The 18,260-nt window shown below is 39.2% G+C and overlaps 2 protein-coding genes and 1 pseudogene across 14 annotated transcripts in view; 2 read left to right on the top strand and 1 right to left on the bottom strand.

Moving 5' to 3' along the window:
• CPNE3 (copine 3) overlaps positions 1-807 on the bottom strand; it is a 55,352-nt gene extending 54,545 nt beyond the window's left edge. The window contains exon 1 of the mRNA XM_042973021.1: positions 700-807. The gene's annotated coding sequence lies outside the window, so the exon portion shown is untranslated. The remainder of the gene's footprint in view (positions 1-699) is intronic.
• A 137-nt stretch (positions 808-944) lies between these two features.
• RMDN1 (regulator of microtubule dynamics 1) overlaps positions 945-18,260 on the top strand; it is a 54,973-nt gene continuing 37,657 nt past the window's right edge. For 8 of the 13 annotated variants that reach the window (XR_006212870.1, XR_006212869.1, XR_006212872.1 and 5 more), the window contains exon 1: positions 945-1,192. Coding sequence is in view for 4 of the 13 variants with exons in the window: in XM_042972961.1 (XP_042828895.1) it covers positions 1,064-1,192 (129 nt within the window). In the remaining 9 variants the exon portion in view is untranslated. The other 5 variants (XM_042972965.1, XM_042972964.1, XM_042972966.1 and 2 more) reach the window with 5 other exon arrangements.
• On the top strand, positions 9,680-10,856 carry LOC102969955 (annotated as a pseudogene).

Genomic DNA, 18,260 nt, shown 5'->3' with positions numbered 1-18,260 from the left:
ATTTATTTTGAGAGAGAGGCAGAGAGAGCAAGAGAGAAAAATCCCAAACAGCTTCTGTGCTGTCAGTCCTCGGAGGGCCCCACGGTGGGGGCGCGGGGAGCGGGGGTTGATCTCTCCAACTGTGAGATCATGACCAGAGCAGAAATCAAGAGTAGGATGCTCAAATGACTGAGCTACCCAGGAGCCCTGTTTGCAACGTAATTTAAAAAAAAAACAAAACAAAACTGTGACTATCTTCCCTTATTGCCCATCAAAAATGTGCATGTAATCCATTTGCAGCTTGTGTTTTCACCCACATCATTCCCAAACTAGAATTCAAAACCTCTTCATTGCTTCCAAAAGTATTCCATTCTGGTGAGAGGTATCCATCTTACCAAATATTTTGAGGGGAACCCAGGGGTTTTGTACCACACATCCCACAGCAAACAAGGGCATCACCTTTTTGTCAGGAGGCCTCTTCTCCCTTGTCTTTTCTACTAAGACCAGCTTGGGCTTCTCATTCTTTGTCTTTTATGGCTTCTCTCTTTCCCCCCAGAACTCCCCCTCCAATCTCTAAATCTCTTCCTGTCCCTTCTTTATGTGGTACAGATGAATTCTCCCAAGCATTTATTTCCAAAAAGGAAATACCACGATTACTAGGATTCTCCCTATCTTTGAAGGCTGCAGAGAATTATAAATAAATATTTCCTTCTTGCTTACTTAAATTCTCGGGTCTGAGAACTTTCAGTTTTGTTCTGGTGATTAATCCTGTGCTGAAGCGTTGACAGACTCTTCCCCCCAACCCCGCACCCTCAGGGAAAGGACAGAAAGGAGACCGTACCCAGAAGGGAACAATCGCCCGCCCCCAAGTCCACTTGTGCGCAGGCGCGTAAGGGCACTAAGTCCCACCCAACCGGGTATTTCCCTCCCCCTAGAAACTGCCGGCCGGAAGTCGTGTGGCGGAAGAGGCGCTGGCCAGGAAGCGGCAGGGCAGGGTTTTCCCGGGAAGGACTTGGTCTCTTAGTTCTGACGCGCTCCATAGTGACCCAAAAGGGTGAGGGGTCAGGCCAGCGAGTTGTAGGTCATGGCGCTGGCCGCGCGACTCTGGCGCTTTCTCCCTTTGGCACACGGTACTGTCCGGAAACCTTGGCTGTTAACGCGTGTTGCTGGCAGCTGGGGACGGTGCTGTACTTGGCGACTCCGCGGCTCTGAGGTACCCCACTGCCCCGACTCCCGCTCCCCTCACTACTTGCTGGGCTGCAGGAGCCCCTTCTTCAGACGGGCGGCCCCGCACCGCCTTGGGGAATTGTAGTGAACTGCGGTAGGAACTCAAGGCCAGGTGTTCCCGGAACTCTCCAGGTGACTCCAGGACCGACAGACCGGTCCTCTCTTTTTCGCAAGCCTACTTTTCTCTCTCAGTACGGGGGTGGGAGGAGGTATGAGAGCTCCTTTCCCCTTCTCCCGAGACTCTGTCTTCTACCCGAGTTTCCTGTATGAAAGCAGAGAACTTCAGGGGGAAAAAAACTTGACCGCTGTGAAAATATTTACTTTTGGAGATTCAGTACAGCTCCTGAGGCGCTAAAGTTTCCCAGACTTTGAAAAGTTTGTGGTGTGATTTTAAAAAATTACTGTGACTCAGAAGAGATTTTGTACTATTTAAGGTTTAAAGTTTTTTATTTGAGTCCTTTGTTTTATCTGCATAATGTTCAGGAAGGCTGTTGGATTGTCGTCCCAGTTTTGGCTTTTCTATTGTTAGGCTATTCGTTTGTCTCTGACAGGGGACTGGAAGGGCAATAGTGCATATGATACGTATTATTTGAACTAGATGTTTAATTATTTTGAATTCTAAAATACACATTTTTTAAAAAGTTTATATATTTATTTGAGAGAGTGAGAGCAGGAGCAGGGGAAGGACAGAGAGAGAACCCCAAACAGGCTCTGCACTTTCAGTGCAGAGCCCAATGTGGGACTCAGTCTCAGAAACCGCGAGATCATGACCCAGCTGAAACCAAGAGCCAGATTGCTTAACCGACTGAGCCAGCCAGGTGCCCCTCTATTTTCAATTTTTTGATTAACCTCCATGCTGTTTTCTATAGCGGCTGCACCAATTTACATTCCCCATCAACAGTGCACACAAGTGTTCCCTTTTCTCCACATCCTTCCCGACACCTGTTATTTCTGGTCTTCTTTGACAGTACCATTCTAACAGGTGTGAGGTGGTATCTGATTGTGGTTTTGATTTCCATTTCCCAAACGAGTACCTTTTCATGTACCTGTTGGCTATCTGTATGTCTTTGAAAAAATGTCTCTTCTGGTACTCTGCCCAATTTTTAAAATTGTTTTGGCTGTTGAATTGTGAGACTTTATATATTTTGGATGTTAACCCTTTATCAGATATATGATGTGGGATTTTTTTTTATTAGGTTGACTTTACATTTTGCTGATAGTTTCCTGTGCACAAAGTTTTTAATTGATGAAGTCTCACTTGTTTGTTTTTGCTTTTGTTGCCTTTCTTTTGGTGTCAAATCTAAAAAGTCATTGCCAAGTCCAGTGTCAAGGAGCTTACCCCCCTATGTTTTCTTCTAGAAGTTTATGGTTTTAGATCTGATGTTCAAGTTTTTAGTGCATTTGAGTTAATTTTTGTGTATGCTATAATAGGGTGGGCCAGTTTTATTCTTTTTCTTGTGGTTGTCCAGTTTTCTGAACACCACTTATTGAAGAGACTGCTGTTCCTCGTTGTATATTCTTGGCTCCTATATTTTAAATCTGTTGGCCGGCATATGCATGGATTTATTTCTGAACTCACTATTTTGTTCCATTTATCTATGTGTCTATAAATGTGTGAATACTATACTGCTTTGATTACTGTAGCTTTGTAATATATTTTTAAATCAGGAAGCACAATGCCTCCTGCTTTGTTCTGCTTTCTCAAGGTTGCTTTGGCTATTTGGGGTCTTTCGTAGTTCCATACAGATTTTAGGATTGATTGTTCTGTTTCTGTGGAAATTGCGATTGGAATTTGAAAATGCCATTGAATCTGCAGATTGCTTCAGGTAGTATGTATAGTTTTACAGTACTCCAACCCATCAGCACAGAATATCTTTCCATTTGTGTCTTCATCAGTGTCTTATAGTTTTTACTGTACAGGCTTTTACTTCCTTGGTTAAATTTATTCCTAGGTATTATATTCTTTTTGATATAACTATAAATAGGATTGTTTTCTTAATTTCTTTTTCTGAAGAAAGTAAATTCTTTTACTGAATTTGTTTATTATTTCCAACAGTTTTTTTTTTTTGATGCAATACCATGTTATTGCAAATTTACTTCTTTTCTTCCTTTTTCTTTTCTTTTCTCCCCTCCCCCCCCCCCCCCCCCCCCATTGCTCTAGCTAGGGTTTATAGTACTGTGTTGAATAAAAGTGGTGAGAATGGGCATTCTTATCTTGATTCTCATTTTAGAGAAAAAAATTTGTCTTTTCACCATTGATTATGATATTATCTGTGGACTTGTCATTTATTGCCTTTATTATGTTGAGATATGTTCCCTCTGTACCCACTTTATTAAGAATTTTATTGTGAATAAATGTTGAATTTTTGTCAGATGCTTTTTGTGTATCTGTTGAATTAATCATGGGATTTGGGGCCTTCATTTTGTTGTGTCACCCTGATTGATTTGCAGATGTTGAATCATCTTGCATCCCTAGATTAAAACCCATTTAATTATGATGTATTATCTTTTCAATGAATTTTTAAAATATATTTATTTATTTGGAGAAAGAGTGAGTGAGCACACATCATGCATACATGCATGCAGGGGTAGGGCAGAAAGAGAGGGAGAGAGAGAATCCCAAGCAGGCTCTGTGCTGTTAGATCATGAGATTTAGATCACAAGATCATGGCCTGAGCAAAATCAAGAGTTGGACGCTTAACCAACTGAGCTACCTAGGTGCCCCTCAATGGATTTTTTTTTTTAATTTAATACTTAACATACAATGTTATATTCATTTCAGGTGTACAGTATAGTGATTCAGCAATTCCATAAATTATTCAGTCCTTATAGAGATTAAGTGTACTCTTTTTTTTTTTTTTTTTTGAGATTAAGTGTACTCTTAATCCCCTTCACCTGTTTGACCCATCCCTCCACCTACCTCCCCTCTGGTAACTATCTGTTTGTTCTCTATAGTTAAGTGTCTGTTTTGTTTTGTTTTGTTTTCTCTCTCTTTGGTTCATTTGTACTGTTGCTTAAATTCCACATATGTGTGAAATCATAGGTATTTGTGTTCTTTGACTTATTTTGCTTACCATTATAGTCTCTAGATCCATCCATGTTGTAAATTGCAAGATTTCATTTTTTTTATGCCTGAATAATATTCTGTTGCATCTACACCACATCTTTATCCATTCAAATAGCAATGGGCACTTAGGCTGCTTCCTTAGTTTGGCTCTTGTAAATAATGCTGCAGAAAGCATAGATGTACATTTATCCTTTTGAATTAGTGCTTTCATATTCTTTAGGTAAATACCCAGTAGTGCAATTGTGGGATCATAGGATAATTCTATTTAAAAATTTTTTTTTGAGGAACCACAACTCCTGGGTGGCTCAGTTGGTTAAGTGTACAACTCCTGGTCTCAGCTCAGGTCTTGATCTCAGGTTGTGAGTTCAAGCCCCATATTGGGCTCTGTGCTGGGCATGAAGCCTGCTTAAAATTTTTGAGGAACCTCCATACTGTTTTTCACAGTGGCTGCACCACTGCATACCCACCAACAGTGCATGAGAGTCCCTTTTTTCTCCACATCCTTGCCAACATTGTTTCTTGCGTTTTTTATTTTAGCCATTCTGACAAGCATGAGGTGATATCTTATTGTGATTTTGATTTTGATTTCCCTGATGCTGAGTGATGTTGATTTTCCTTTCATGTGTCTGTTGGGTTCTGTATGTCTTCTTTGGAGAAATGTCTTTTCTTGGCTTCTGCCTGTTTCTAAATTGGATTATTTGTTGTTTGGGTGTTGAGTTGTAGACAGTTCTTTATATATTTTGGATACTAACCCTTTTTATCAGATATGTCATTTGTAAATATCTTCTTCCACTCAGTAGCTTGTCTAGTTTTGTTGGTTTCCTTTCCTGTGCAGAAGTTTTTTATTTTACTGCAGTCCCAATAGCTTATTTTTGCTTGTTTCCCTTGCCTCAGGAGACATTAAGAAAAATGATGTGGGGGGCTCTGCCTGGCTCAGTCTGTAGACCTTCAACTCTTGATCTCAGGATCGTGAGTTCAATCCCCACATTGGGCATGGAGTTTGCTTAAAAATAAATAAATACAGTATTTTTTAAAAAAAGAAAGAAAAATATTGTTACAGCCATTGTTAGAGAAATTACTGCCTGTGTTCTCTTCTAGGATTTTTATGGTTTCAGGTCTCACATTTAGGACCTTGATCCATTCATTTTGAGTTTATTTTTGTGTATGGTGTAAAAAAGTGGTCTAGTTTCATTCTTTTGCCTGTTGCTGTCCAGTTTTCACAACGCCATTGTTGAAGAGACTGTCTTTTTCCCATTGCATATTCTTGCCTCATTTGTCAAAGATGAATTGACCATATAATTGTGGATTTACTTCTGGTCTCTCTATTCTGTTCCATTGATCTATCTGTTTATCTGCAATTACTCTACTGTCTTGATTACTACAGCTTTGTAATATAACTTGAAATCTGGAATTGTGATACCTCCAGTTTTGATTTTCTTTTTCAAGATTGCTTTGTCTATCCTGGGTCTTTTATGGTTCCATACAAATTTTAGGATTGTTTGTTCCAGTTTTGGGAAAAATCCTGTTGACATTTTTGTTAGGGATTGCATTAAATCTGTAGCTTTCTTGGGGTATTATGGACATTTTAACAATATCTGTTTTTCTAATCCCATGAGCATGGAATGTCTTTCCATTTGTTCGTGTTGTCTTCAGTTTCTTTCATCAATGTTTTATAGTTTTCAGAGTACAGGTCTTTTACCTCCTTGGTTAAATTTATTTCTAGGTATTTTCTTCTTTTTGGTGCAATTGTAAATGGAGTTGTTTTCTTAATTTTTCTTTCTGCTGGTTCATTATTAGTGTATAGAAATACAGTGGATTTCTGTACATTGATTTTGTATACTGCAGTTTTGTATACTGCAATACTGTAATAACTGAATCCATTTATCAGTCTGGCAGCTTTTTGTTGGCAACTTTAGGGTTTTCTGTATATAGTATCATGTCCTCTGCAAATGGTGAAAGTTTCACTTCTTCCTTACCAGCCTGGATGTCCTTTATTCCTTTCTCTTGTCTCGCTGCTGTGGCTAGGACTTCCAGTACTATGTTGAATAAAAGTGGTAAGAGTGGACATCCTTGTCTTGTTTCTGACCTTAGTGGAAAAGCTCTCAGTTTTTCCCCATTGAGTAATGATGTTAGCTGTGAGTTTTTCATATATGGACTTTATTATATTAAGGCATGTTCCCACTAAACCTGCTTTATGGAGGGCTTTTATCCATGAATGGATATTGTATTTTGTGAAATGTTTTTTCTGCATCCATTGAAATGATCACTTGGTTTTCTGTTGTAGACTCTAAGTCTAAAGTTCTCTCTTGGCCAATGAGAGAGTGGGACACAGGATGAAAAGCGAGAGATGGCTAATGTCCCAGAAAAGACAAGAGCCTCGAATAAGGGTCCTTGTTCCGTATTTATTAAGATCAGAGGGCTAACAAACATAATGGGCGTGCACAAAGAGACAATGAATCTGTGAACATTAACTCAAGGGCATGAAGGGAAAGGGGTTTTGAAGATATATGGTGTTTGGGGTTTGGGTCAATATAAAACAAAATCCTGGCACCGAGCAGATGGGCAGATGGTTGTTAACAGCAGACAGGAGGTGCCATGTCTGTTTATCGTAGCTAGCCTAGGGGATAAAACAGGGCAAATAACTTCAGGGTTAACAAGGCACCTTTTCTTTTGCTAATCAGCTCTGCTCTGGGCATCATCACCCACAGCGCTGGGGTCTGTAGCCCTGTTTACCTGTTTACCAAACTTGGTCCTTTCCTCCTGTGAAAGCATCTTTCTACTATAGTACTAAATTGGGGGGCATTTTTGCCATGAATGCCTAATCTTGCTTGCCTCATATACCTTTGTATTGGGGACCTTTGCCACCCTCTCTATTCTGGGGGCCCTGGCCCCTCCCTACTTTATTCTGGGGCCTTTGCCCCTCCCTTCTTTATTCTAGGGGTCTTACCTTGTTTACCCAAACTTGGGTGAGAGCACCCTATGGCTTTATAATTCTTTATGCCTTGCTAACCCATTGGTGCAAGCCCAGGGAATTTCTAAGCTTATTCCCCACAGTTTTCATCCTTTCCTTACTGATGTGATGTATCAGATTGGATGATTTGCAGCTATTGAACCACCCTTGCATCTTGGGAATAAATTTCACTTGATTGTGGTGAGGGTTTTTGTTTTTTGTTGTTTTTTTCATGTATTTTTGGATTCAGATTGCTAATGTTTTGTTGAGGATATTTGCATCTGTGTTCACCAGAGATGTTAGCCTAGGGTTTTCTTTTGTTGTGTCTGGTTTTGGTATCTGGGTAATAATGCTGGCCTCACAGAATGAATTTGGAAGTTTTTCTTTTGTATTTTTTGGAAAAGTTTGAGAAGAATAGATATTAACTCTTTCTAAATGTTGAGTAGAATTCACCTATGAAGCCATCTGGTCTTGGGCTTTTGTTTGTTTGGCATTTTTTGATTAGTGATTCAATTTGCTGATAATTGGTCTGTTCAGATTTTCTGTTTATTGAATTTGGGGAGATTATATTGACTTCTTCTGGGTTGTCCAGTTTGTGGGTATATGATTTTTCTTAATATTCTCTTAAAGTCCTTTGTATTTCTAAGGTGTCAGTTGTTTGTTCTCTTTCACTTCTGATTAAAAAAAAATTTTTTTTTAATGTTTATTTTTGAGACACACACACATAGAATCCAAAGCAGGCTCCAGGCTCTGAGCTGTCAGCACAGAGCCCAATGTGGGGCTTGAATTCATGAACCGTAAGATCATGACTTCAGCTGAAGACACTCAACCGACTGAGCCACCCAGGTGACCCTGTTTTATCTTTACAAAATGCCAGCTACTTATTTCAGTGAGTCTCCTGTTATCTTATTAGTCTCTATTTCATTTATTTCTCCTCTGATCTTTGTTATTACTTTTACTAGCTTTCAGGGTGTTTTTGTTTGTTTATTTTTTGTTTTTTTGTTTTTGTTTTGATCCTTGAGATGTAAAATTAGGTTACATATTAGGAGGTTTATTTTTGCTTATTTAAATGTAGGAATAGATTGTTCTGAGCTTTTCTCTTAGACCTGCTTTTGCTGCATCCCATAAGTTTTGATATGTTGTATCTCCACTTGCACTTGCTTCAAAGTATTTTTAAATTTTTCTTTTGATGTCTTCTTTGACCTATTGGTTGTTCAGTAGCATGATGTTTAATCTCCACAGATATATGAATTTTCCAGTTTTCTTCTTGTAATTTATTTCTAGTTTTATACCATTATGTTTGGAAAACCACCTGATATGATTTCAGTTTTCTTAAGTTTATTAAGACTTAATATATGATCTTATGATATGGCTAATATATGATCTTATGATCTGGCTAATATATGATCTGTCCCCAATAATGTTCCATTGAGAAGAATATGTATTCTCTTGCTTTGAGATGGAATGTTCTGTATATGTTAAGTACATCTGGTCTAATATGTTGCTTAAGGCTTATATTTTTTAATTGCTTTTCTGTCTTTGTGATCTAGCCACTTATGAAAGTGAAGCTTGAAGTCCCCTACTATTACCATATTGCTATTTCTGCCTTTAGGTCTGTTAATACTTGTTTTATATACTTAGGTGCATAAATATTCACAAGTATTATATCTTGTTGGATTGAGCCCTTTATCATTATGTAATGACTTTGTCTCATTATAATCTTTGTCTTAATGTCTACTTTATTTCATGTAAGTATACCTTTCTGTAGTTCACATTTGCATCGTATATCTTTTTGCACCCTTCACTTTCAGTTTGTGTCCTTAAAGCCAAAGTATGTCTCTTGTAGGCAGCAGCATATAGTAGAGTCTGATTGTTGTTTTTTTTTTTTTAATTTTTATTTTTTAACATTTGTTTTTGAGGGAGCAAGACAGAGACAGTGTGAGTGGGGGAGGGGCAGAGAGAGAGGGAGACACAGAATCCAAAGCAGACTCCAGGCTTTGAGATGTCAGCACAGAGCCCGATGCAGGCCTTGAACTCACGAACTGAGAGATCATAACCTGAGCCGAAGTCAGATGCTTAACCCACTGAGCCACCCAGATGCCCCTTGTTTTGTTTTTTTTTTAATCCATTCATCTACTGTCTTTTGATTGGAGAATTTGGTCTATTAACATTTAAAATAATTATTGTTAAGTATGAATTTACTATTGCTATTTTGTTTATAGTTTTCTGGCTGTTTTGTTACTCCTGTGTTGCTTTCTTCTCTTGCTCTCAGCCTTTGTGATTGATGATTTTTTTGTAGTGGTATGCTTAGAATACTTTCTTTTGTGTGTGTTTATTGGTTTTGCTTTGCAGTTACCATGAGCCTTACACAAAACATTTTAAGAATTATAATAGCTGTCTTATTCTGACAGTGCTGAGATACACCAAGCAGGAGCGGGAACAAAGGAGAGGAGTGGGGAGGATGGTGAGTTGGGCAGGGGAGAGCCCCTGGCTGGCTGCCAGAACATTGTAGCAGGAGGAAGTCCAAGTGTCACTTCAGTTCAATTCAAGGAGCAGGTGCCTGGGAACTGAGCACCTTGATTAACAATAATGGCTGGAGCTCATCTTACAAATTATAAGTTACAGGAGAGTTGGCCAGAAAGGACAACAGTCACATCCCCACTCTGTCCCCACTCCTGGCCCTTGGAGACCCTCACATTGCCCTATGCTGGAACTGGGGGGAGGGGAGAGGGAATTCCAGAATGAAAAGCAAGAAAGGTGTTGTTTCAGCGTCGAACAGTGAGATGGAGGATCATGACAACATGTACGTCCCCCTGGACCTTTCCTCTGCTGGTGCAGCAAGAGAAGGCAGAAGGGCAACCTGCTCAAGGAATCTGTTCAGGTTCTCTGTGATTGGCTCTATGAGCACTGATACAATGCCTATCCTTCAGAGCAAGAAAAAGCATTACTGTTCCAACAAACATGCCTGTCTACACTACATGTTTGTAACTGATTTATCATCACTTGCTGCAGACACTTCACTGATATGCTGAGAAAAGATGGCAAAGATCCAAATCAGTTCACAGTTTCCTGCCATGGGGCCAGGATTTCTGAAGTGAGCTCTGTGGAGTCAGCAATGTGCGTCAAAAACTTTATACCATCTCTAGCAGAGAGCTCATTGCATTCCTGTACAGCTGGACCAAACCCATCCCCAGGGAGGCCACTGTCCCCAAGCCGTCATCCCCAGGATCAATATTGGCCCGTCCATCAATGATTTGTCATATGATTGTGACTGCATTGAAAAACATACCTTTCTGTCTCTGCCAGCCAGTTGCTGTGGAACAAAACACAGTTATACGGGAAAATACAGCAAGCAGCTTTACAGACAACCTCCCTCATTTGCTGAAAGGACACGTGTAAATCCAGACAAAGTACAAATATACAGAGTGGTCTTTTCAACACTCCTCCCCTACTGCACTGAACCTCAACTAGGATTTTAGTGGAGTTCAGCTTCTAGTGGATGTTGCATTCAATTGGGCTGCAAATATGGTGCTTCAGGCAAAATTTACAGCTTAACCCTTTTTCAAACGAAACAGTTTTCACAAACGTTATGATTTCCGGGGTGATGGGAAAAAATAAATCGCATTATTTTACAACACACACACATACACACGCACAAACATATATATGTATATGTGTATTCTAGTTTATTTTTAGAGAGAGCACTCGTGCATGCCTGCAAGTGAGGGAAAAACAGAGAGAAAGAAAGACTGCCAAGCAGGATCTGCACTGTCAGCACAGAGCCTGATGCAGGGCTCAATCTCAGGAACCATGAGATCATGACCTGAACCAAAATCAAGAGTCAGACACTTAACCAACTGAGCCACCCAAGTGTCCCTATTTCATGTATTTTTTAAACTAATATTTAACGTGGGATTGCTGAAATGAAGCTTTTTGTTACTGAGCTGTCTTCAATGAAATACAATTAATCCAAGAACTATAAACTCAAAGCTACTGTAGAAACAGAGGATTTTTAAAAAAATATTTCTTGGTAGGTTATTCATAATGTAAGATGGTTATCCAAATCACGTGATTTTATTTTTCTCTATCTCTCTTCTCCCTTCCCTTTTTATTTTTTTCCCAGACTGCAATACTTAGAGAACCTATAGTATCTTCTCATTTTCATGTGGAACAGGATGCCCACATACTAATTAATAAATTTTCAGTTTTTTTCTCAAGCATGAATCTTGATTGATGCCTTTTTCCATGACAAAATGAAGTATTTTCCTAAAAAAAAAAAAGTTACAACAGTCTATTTGAAGTCGAGAGCCACTTAGTCAAAATGTTTTCTAAAAGCCTTTTTAAAGTTTATTTCTTTATTTAAGTAGTCTCTAAACCCAACATGGGGCCCAAACTCATGACCCTGATATCAAAAGTCACATGCTTCTCTGATTGAGCCAGCCAGGTACCCGTAGAATGTATTCTAAAGTTTTATATTTTTACACTTCCCTCGACATTTTGTGTTTTCAGTGTCATTACGTCATGATTTATTTCTTTTCATTTTGTGTATTCCTCAACAGATTATTGAATTTACAATTATTTTTACTTTCATACTTTAATCTTACTAGCTTTGTAAGTGATTAACCTAGCACCTTTGCAACATTTGATTATTCTGTATTTTATTATATTTACCTTTACTTATGAGATTTATACAGTTGATCTTTGAACAACACAGGGGTTAGGGGCAGCAAACCCTCCCCCCCATGCAGATGAAATCTGTGTATAACTTTTGACTGTACAAAAACTTAATTACTACCAGCTTACTAGGAAGCCTTAATAACATAAGGAATTAACACATTTTAAATGTTATATGTTCTTATAATTTTTATAATATTCTTATATCTTTATAATAAAGTAAGCTGGATAAAAGAGAATATTATCCAGAAAATTATAAAGAAGAGAAAATACATTTACAGTACCATACTATAAAAAATCTGGGCATAGGTGGATCCATAAAATTAAAACCTTTTTGTTCAAACTGTGCTGTTCAAGAGTTAATTGTATTCTTGGGATGCCTGGGTGTCTCAGTTGGTTGAGCGTCTGAGGCTCAGGTCATGATCTCACGGTTTGTGAGTTCGAGCCCTGCATCGGGCTCTGTACTGACAGCTCAGAGCCTGGAGCCTGCTTTGGAATCTGTGCTTCCCTCTCTGTGCCCCTCCCCTGCTTGCACTCTCTCTGTCTGTCTCTCTCTCTCAAAAATACAGATTAAAAAAAATTAAAAGAGCTCATTGCATTCTCATGTTTTCCTGTTACCAATTAGCACTTTTGTTTCAGATTCTTTAAAGAAGACTCCTTAAGATTACCTGTAAAGCTGGTCTTGTGGTGATGAACTTACTTTGGTTTTGCTTATCTGAAAAACTCTTTATTTTTCCTTCAATTCTGAAGGACAACTTTGTTTGGTAGACTCTTCTTGATTGGCAATTTTTTTTTTCTTCTACCACTTTGAATATGTGCCACTTTCTTCAGATTTGCAGTTTCTTCTGAAATATATGTTCATTCTTGTGTGAAGGGTTTACTTTGTATATAACAAGTTGCTTTTCTTTTGCCACTTTTAAGATTCTTTAGTAGTAATATGTCTTGGTGTGGGTGTCTTTGGGCTCATCTTATTTGTAACTCTGCTTTCTTTATCTGGATATCTGTTTTCTTCCCCAGGTTAGTGAAATTTTCAGCCTTTTCTTTCTTGAAATAAGTTTTCTGCCGCTTTCTCTTACGCTTCTCCTTCTGGGACACCTATGATATGAATGTCGATCTGCTTGATATTGCCTCATAGGTCCCTTAAGCTGTCTTCACTCTTTTTCATTCCTTTTTGCTGCACTGATTAGATGAGTTCCACTGCCTTGTCTTAGAGTTCATGCATACTTTCTTCCATTCCATCTAGTCTGCTGTTGAATCTTAGTTTTCTTTTTTTTTTTTTTAATTTTTTTTTTAACGTTTATTTATTTTTGAGACAGACAGAGCATGAACAGGGGAGGGTCAGAGAGAGAAGGAGACACAGAATCTGAAACAGGCTGCAGGCTCTGAGCGGTCAGCACAGAGCCCGACACGGGGCTCGAACTCACGGGCCGTGAGATCATGACCTGAGCCGAAGTCAGACGCTTAACCGACCAAGCCACCCAGGCGACCCTCTTAGTTACTTTTCAATGTAGTTATTGTCTTCAGCTCTGTGACTTCTCTTTGGTACTTTCCTGTATTTTCAAAATTATCACTTTTTTCATTCTTATTAGGTTGGTAAGCACCTTTATGACCATTATTTTGGACTCTTTATCAGGTAATTCACTTACTTCTGTTTCATTAAGGTCTTTTTCTGAGGTTTTACTTTGTTTTTTATTTGTAGCATAATTCTTCTGTTTTTTCCCCCCTTGACTCTGAGATTTTTATGCATTAGCTAAAACAGCTATCTCTTCCGTTCTTGAAGGAATGGCTTCTGTAGGAGAAGCCATTGTAGCTTTATTTAATCCTGCCCTAGTTCTTAGCTGTCTCTCAAACCTTTGTGATTATCCAGGCAGCTTTATTCTTAGTGGCTCCTAGTAGTTGAGGTTGTGCCAAGACCTGTCAGTGTCCTAAGAGGGAGGATCTCAGTCAGTACCTAGAGTCAAACTGATTGGAAGCCAGACCATAGGGCAGTAGCTTTTAAAGTATGCCAGTATCCCTTTTTCAGGGGGAAGACTGGGAGTTGGGCTTTCTGTCTGCTCCCTTTGTATTGAGCTCTGGGGTGATAGCTAGTTAATAACTGTTTCTTTGTTTGCTACCATTCCATTGAACCCCTGAGCACAAGCCTTGCTGACCCTCAGAACCAGGCTGTTAGAGCGGGTGGGGGGCCTGGTGGGCTATATTTCCGTTTCCTCTGTGTTGCAGCTGCAAAACCCTGTGAGCCAGATGCCTACACAAGCTGTTTTCTTCAAGACATTGACAGTGTGGGATGGGACAGAGAGAGAGTGTGAAAATGCTGCCTACCAACCAGCCTCCTTAGTCTCTGTGGTTGGCCCCAAGATGTGTTTTTAAGTAGAAGCCTGTAACTCAGACCATAGCTATAAAGATAAGCCAATAGGCCTCTTTAACAGAATAACTGGGGATGTGTTTTGGTCTGCTGTGCCCTGGTTTGGGGGTGGGGGGCGGCGGCGGCTTTGGGGAAAGCCTGTTAAGAGCTGTTTTAGTATTTGTTGAAATCCTATTATGCCCGCAAATGTAAGCCCCTTTGGCCACCAGAGCCAGGCAATCAAGTGGCATCCCCTAAGTGGAAGTTGCAAAATAAGCTGGAGTACTAGAAGTGTACATATCTTTTTCAGTTGATCCCATGACCTGGAGCACAGCAGAGGGAGAGCACGATGATTGCACCTTTCTTCCGAGGACTCTGGAGGAAATTGTTGAAGGCCTCTAGATATGTATTAAATTAGATGCTTGTCCTTCAGGCTGAAGTTTTAAGATACACAAGTAAGCCTTTTTCACAGAAAGTGTGGGTACTTCTCAATTAGTTGCATTTGTGCTAGGCTCTGGGGTGGGCGAATTTGCACAAACCCTTTAAGAACTGTTTTTGGTTACCCATATATAGTCTTGTAGATCTCATGGATGTGAACTCCATTCACTTTCTAAGCTAGATGTTTGGAGGCTTGTCTCTTGGGTGTAGTTCTTAAAAGTTGGGATACCTGATGTGGTTTTCAAATTCTGCTCTTCAGGGAGAAGCTTGGGATTGTGAGTTCCCTTCTGATTGTGGGTTAGCATACCACAGTTGGGGTTTATAGCAAGATTTTGTTTCACCTCTCCTCATTTTCGTGTGGATTTTTTCCCCCATTTGTGTAGTGTGAAGGAATCACTCAGCTAATCTTTGGGTTTCTTTCAGAGGAAATGGTTTGACTTGTAGCTGTAGATTTGGTATGTCTGTGAGAGGACATGTGTTCAGGATCCTTCCACATTGCCATCTTGAACCAGGCCCACTGGGGACTGCTTTAGAGGCTGCCTACCACACCAGATTCAGAAAACCTTATAAATGATGTTAAGTATTTCTGATTTTATTCTAAAATTTTTTAATGTTTATTTATTTTTTGAGAGAGAGAGAGAAAGAATGTGAGTGGGGGAGAGGCAGAGAGAGGAGACACAGAATTCGAAGCAAGCTCCGGGCTCTGAGCTGTCAACACAGAGCCCAATGTGGGGCTCGAATTCACTAACCATGAGATCATGACCTGAGCCAAAGTTGGATGCTCAACTGACTGAGTCACCCAGGCACCCCTAATTTTTTCTAAAGGTTATAAGAAACCATGAAAAAGTTTTAAACAGGGAAATTATTTGATCAGATTTTTGTGCAAAAAATAACTTTGTCTAGGACCAAGAATGGATAGGTTAGAGTGTATTCTGTACACCGGATAAGTGATCATTGCTATAGCACAGGTGAGAAATGTAGTAGTTTGAACTTTAGTGGTAGCCATGGAAATGGAAATAAGTGGATGCATTCAAAGTACATTAAGGATGCGAACTTAGTGGACCTAAAAATAGCTTTGATGTGGAAGTTGAAAGGAAGGAGTCGAGTTAGTTCTTCAAGTTTCTGGCTAGAACAACAAGATAGATGGTGATGCTATTTGCTGGAATAGGAGGACAGAAGCAATTTGGAGAGGTAAAGAGGGAGATGAGATGTTTTGGGCTATGTTTTGGGCTAATTAACGTGACTGTCATGAGATAGCCAAGTTGACGTATAGAATAGACAGTAGTTTGATAGGTCTGGTGTTTACCTTCTGAAGTCTGAGCTGGAGATACAGATTCAGGAGTCTTTAGCATATAGTTGTAAATGATGACATGGTAGAGGTTGAAAGTACTTTCTAGTAAGACTAGAAGAAGGCCTAGTACATACTATGGAGAAATTCCAACATTTAAGAGGAGGAGGAGCTGACAGGAAATTAGGAAGAAAACCAGGAGATGGTAGGCACACATTCCTTTCTATCTAGTGATGAGTTTGTATTTTTGAATTCCTTCTAGCTTGAACTTAGTATAGTCAATGTTGAAGAAAAGATCTGTCTAGGACATAGCCTGCTTCTTCGGTTGAATAAATATTTTTTGGGAATTCATTATATGAAAGGCATTGTACAGAGTATTGGAGGTGCAAAGTAAAATGGCACATTCTAACTGTCTCAGAGTCTCACAAGTTGTTAGTGTCTTTAGGGGGCCACTGAGTCCTGATTCTTTTAATTGACTTATTTTTAGTTCCAGAAACGTGATTTTTATCTATTTTCTCACAGATGAGCAGAGAGCTGCTTCACATTAACCAAACTAGTAAAAGAGTACAACTGGTAAACTGTCACTTCATTAATTTACGGTAAGAAATATAAATGTCAGCTGCCCAATACTGCATTTTCTCCCCTCTCAGAAAGCTAGAATATTATTTGTTGAGCATGACATCAGCATGGAGGTTGAACACTGTAAATGTATAGTTTTCTCAAGTTATAATAATCTCTGCAAACTTTTCTACCTTGTGATACATCTGCAGTAAAAATAGGGAACTAGGAGACTTACTGATGAAATCTTAGTCTTTTCCTTCTTTTTCTAAGTATCACTACCACCATACACACTCAATCCCCATACCCTCTGTCCCTAACCCCATCTTGCTTCTCCTTGGTAAATATGAATTAACTCAGAAAATTAAATGTTAAAATTGTAACTTTGTCAAATCAGTTTTCCTATTTTGCTGTTTTGTTTTGAATCCAGTTTTGTGCAGTGTCTTGAATATTCATGCTCAAAAAAGTAAACAAAGCACTCAGCAAATTGGAGTATGTTGGATTCTTCATTCCTGTCCTAGATCCTTATGAGAAGTTAAAATATGGGTCAGATGTGAGTCATGAGAGAGACTCTAGGATGGCTACAGGGTTTTTTGTTGGCTTTTTTTTTTTTTTAACCTAAACAATCTGGAAGAATGGAAACTCTAGTTTCCATTTACCCTGAAAAGGGAAGTTGTAAGGTGGGTAAAGTTAAAGGAAGCAGTAGCTGTTTTAGCTTATAAATGTGAGATGCCTGTTGTACTTCATGTGGAGGTAGATGTTGATTAAGCTGCTGGATGCATGATTCTGAAATTCAGAGGAGTCATCCAGACTTCATATTTTGTTTGTATGTTTTTAACACATTGATGGTATTTAAAGACATGAGATCACCAAAATGAAACAAGTAGAGAAACGATCTGGGACTAAGCCCAGAATATTCCTGGCTAGTGAGGAACCAACCAAAGCAAAGGAGCAGTTGCTGAAACTGCAGATAATGATAGTAGTATCCAAAAGCCAAGAGGAAAGTGTTCCAAGAGTGAGAGAACACACAGCAAGTGCTGAAGAAAGGGGCTGGATAGACTAGAAAGAGGCATGAGGAAATTGAGGGTGGTGGTGGTAGTGGATATTTTCATTATCTTGATTGTGGTCATAGTGATGGTTTTATGGGTTTATATGCATGCTTTAATGAATTGTACATGTTAAGTTTGTGCAATTTATTTTATGTCACTTATGTCTCAATAAAGTTGCTTTAAAAAATTAAAGAGCCGTTCATGACTTTAAAAAAAAAAAAAAAAAGAAATGATCAACCGTCCAATACTGTTGATAGGACAAGGAAGCTGAGAATTCAGAATTGACCATAGGAAATAGCTGCATCCTTGGTTACCTTAACTAGAAAACTGTCAGTGGAGTTGTGGGGATAAAAGTGATTTGTGTGAGTTCAAGAGTGAATGGGAAGAGAGGAAGTGGAGACAGAGCACAGGCAACTTTTTTTTTTTTTTTAATATTTATATTGAGAGAGTGCACTGACGTATACAAGCAGGGAGAGGGGCAGAGAGAATCAGACAAAGAATCCCAAGCAGACTCCACACTGTTAGTGTGGCCTGACATGGGGCTCCATCCCATGAACCATGAGATCATGTCCTGAGCCGAAATTGAGTTGGAAACTTAACTGACTAAGCCACACAGGCGCCCTGAGTAGAGACAACTTTTTAAAACTTTTGCTGTAAAGAGAAGTTAGAAATGAGACTAAAGAGAGAAG

Source organism: Panthera tigris, chromosome F2, assembly GCF_018350195.1.
Source record: "Panthera tigris isolate Pti1 chromosome F2, P.tigris_Pti1_mat1.1, whole genome shotgun sequence".
Classification (NCBI taxonomy): Eukaryota; Metazoa; Chordata; class Mammalia; order Carnivora; family Felidae; genus Panthera; species Panthera tigris.
The sequence above is the reverse complement of the archived record's forward strand: the minus strand, read 5'-3'. Positions and strand labels throughout refer to the sequence as shown.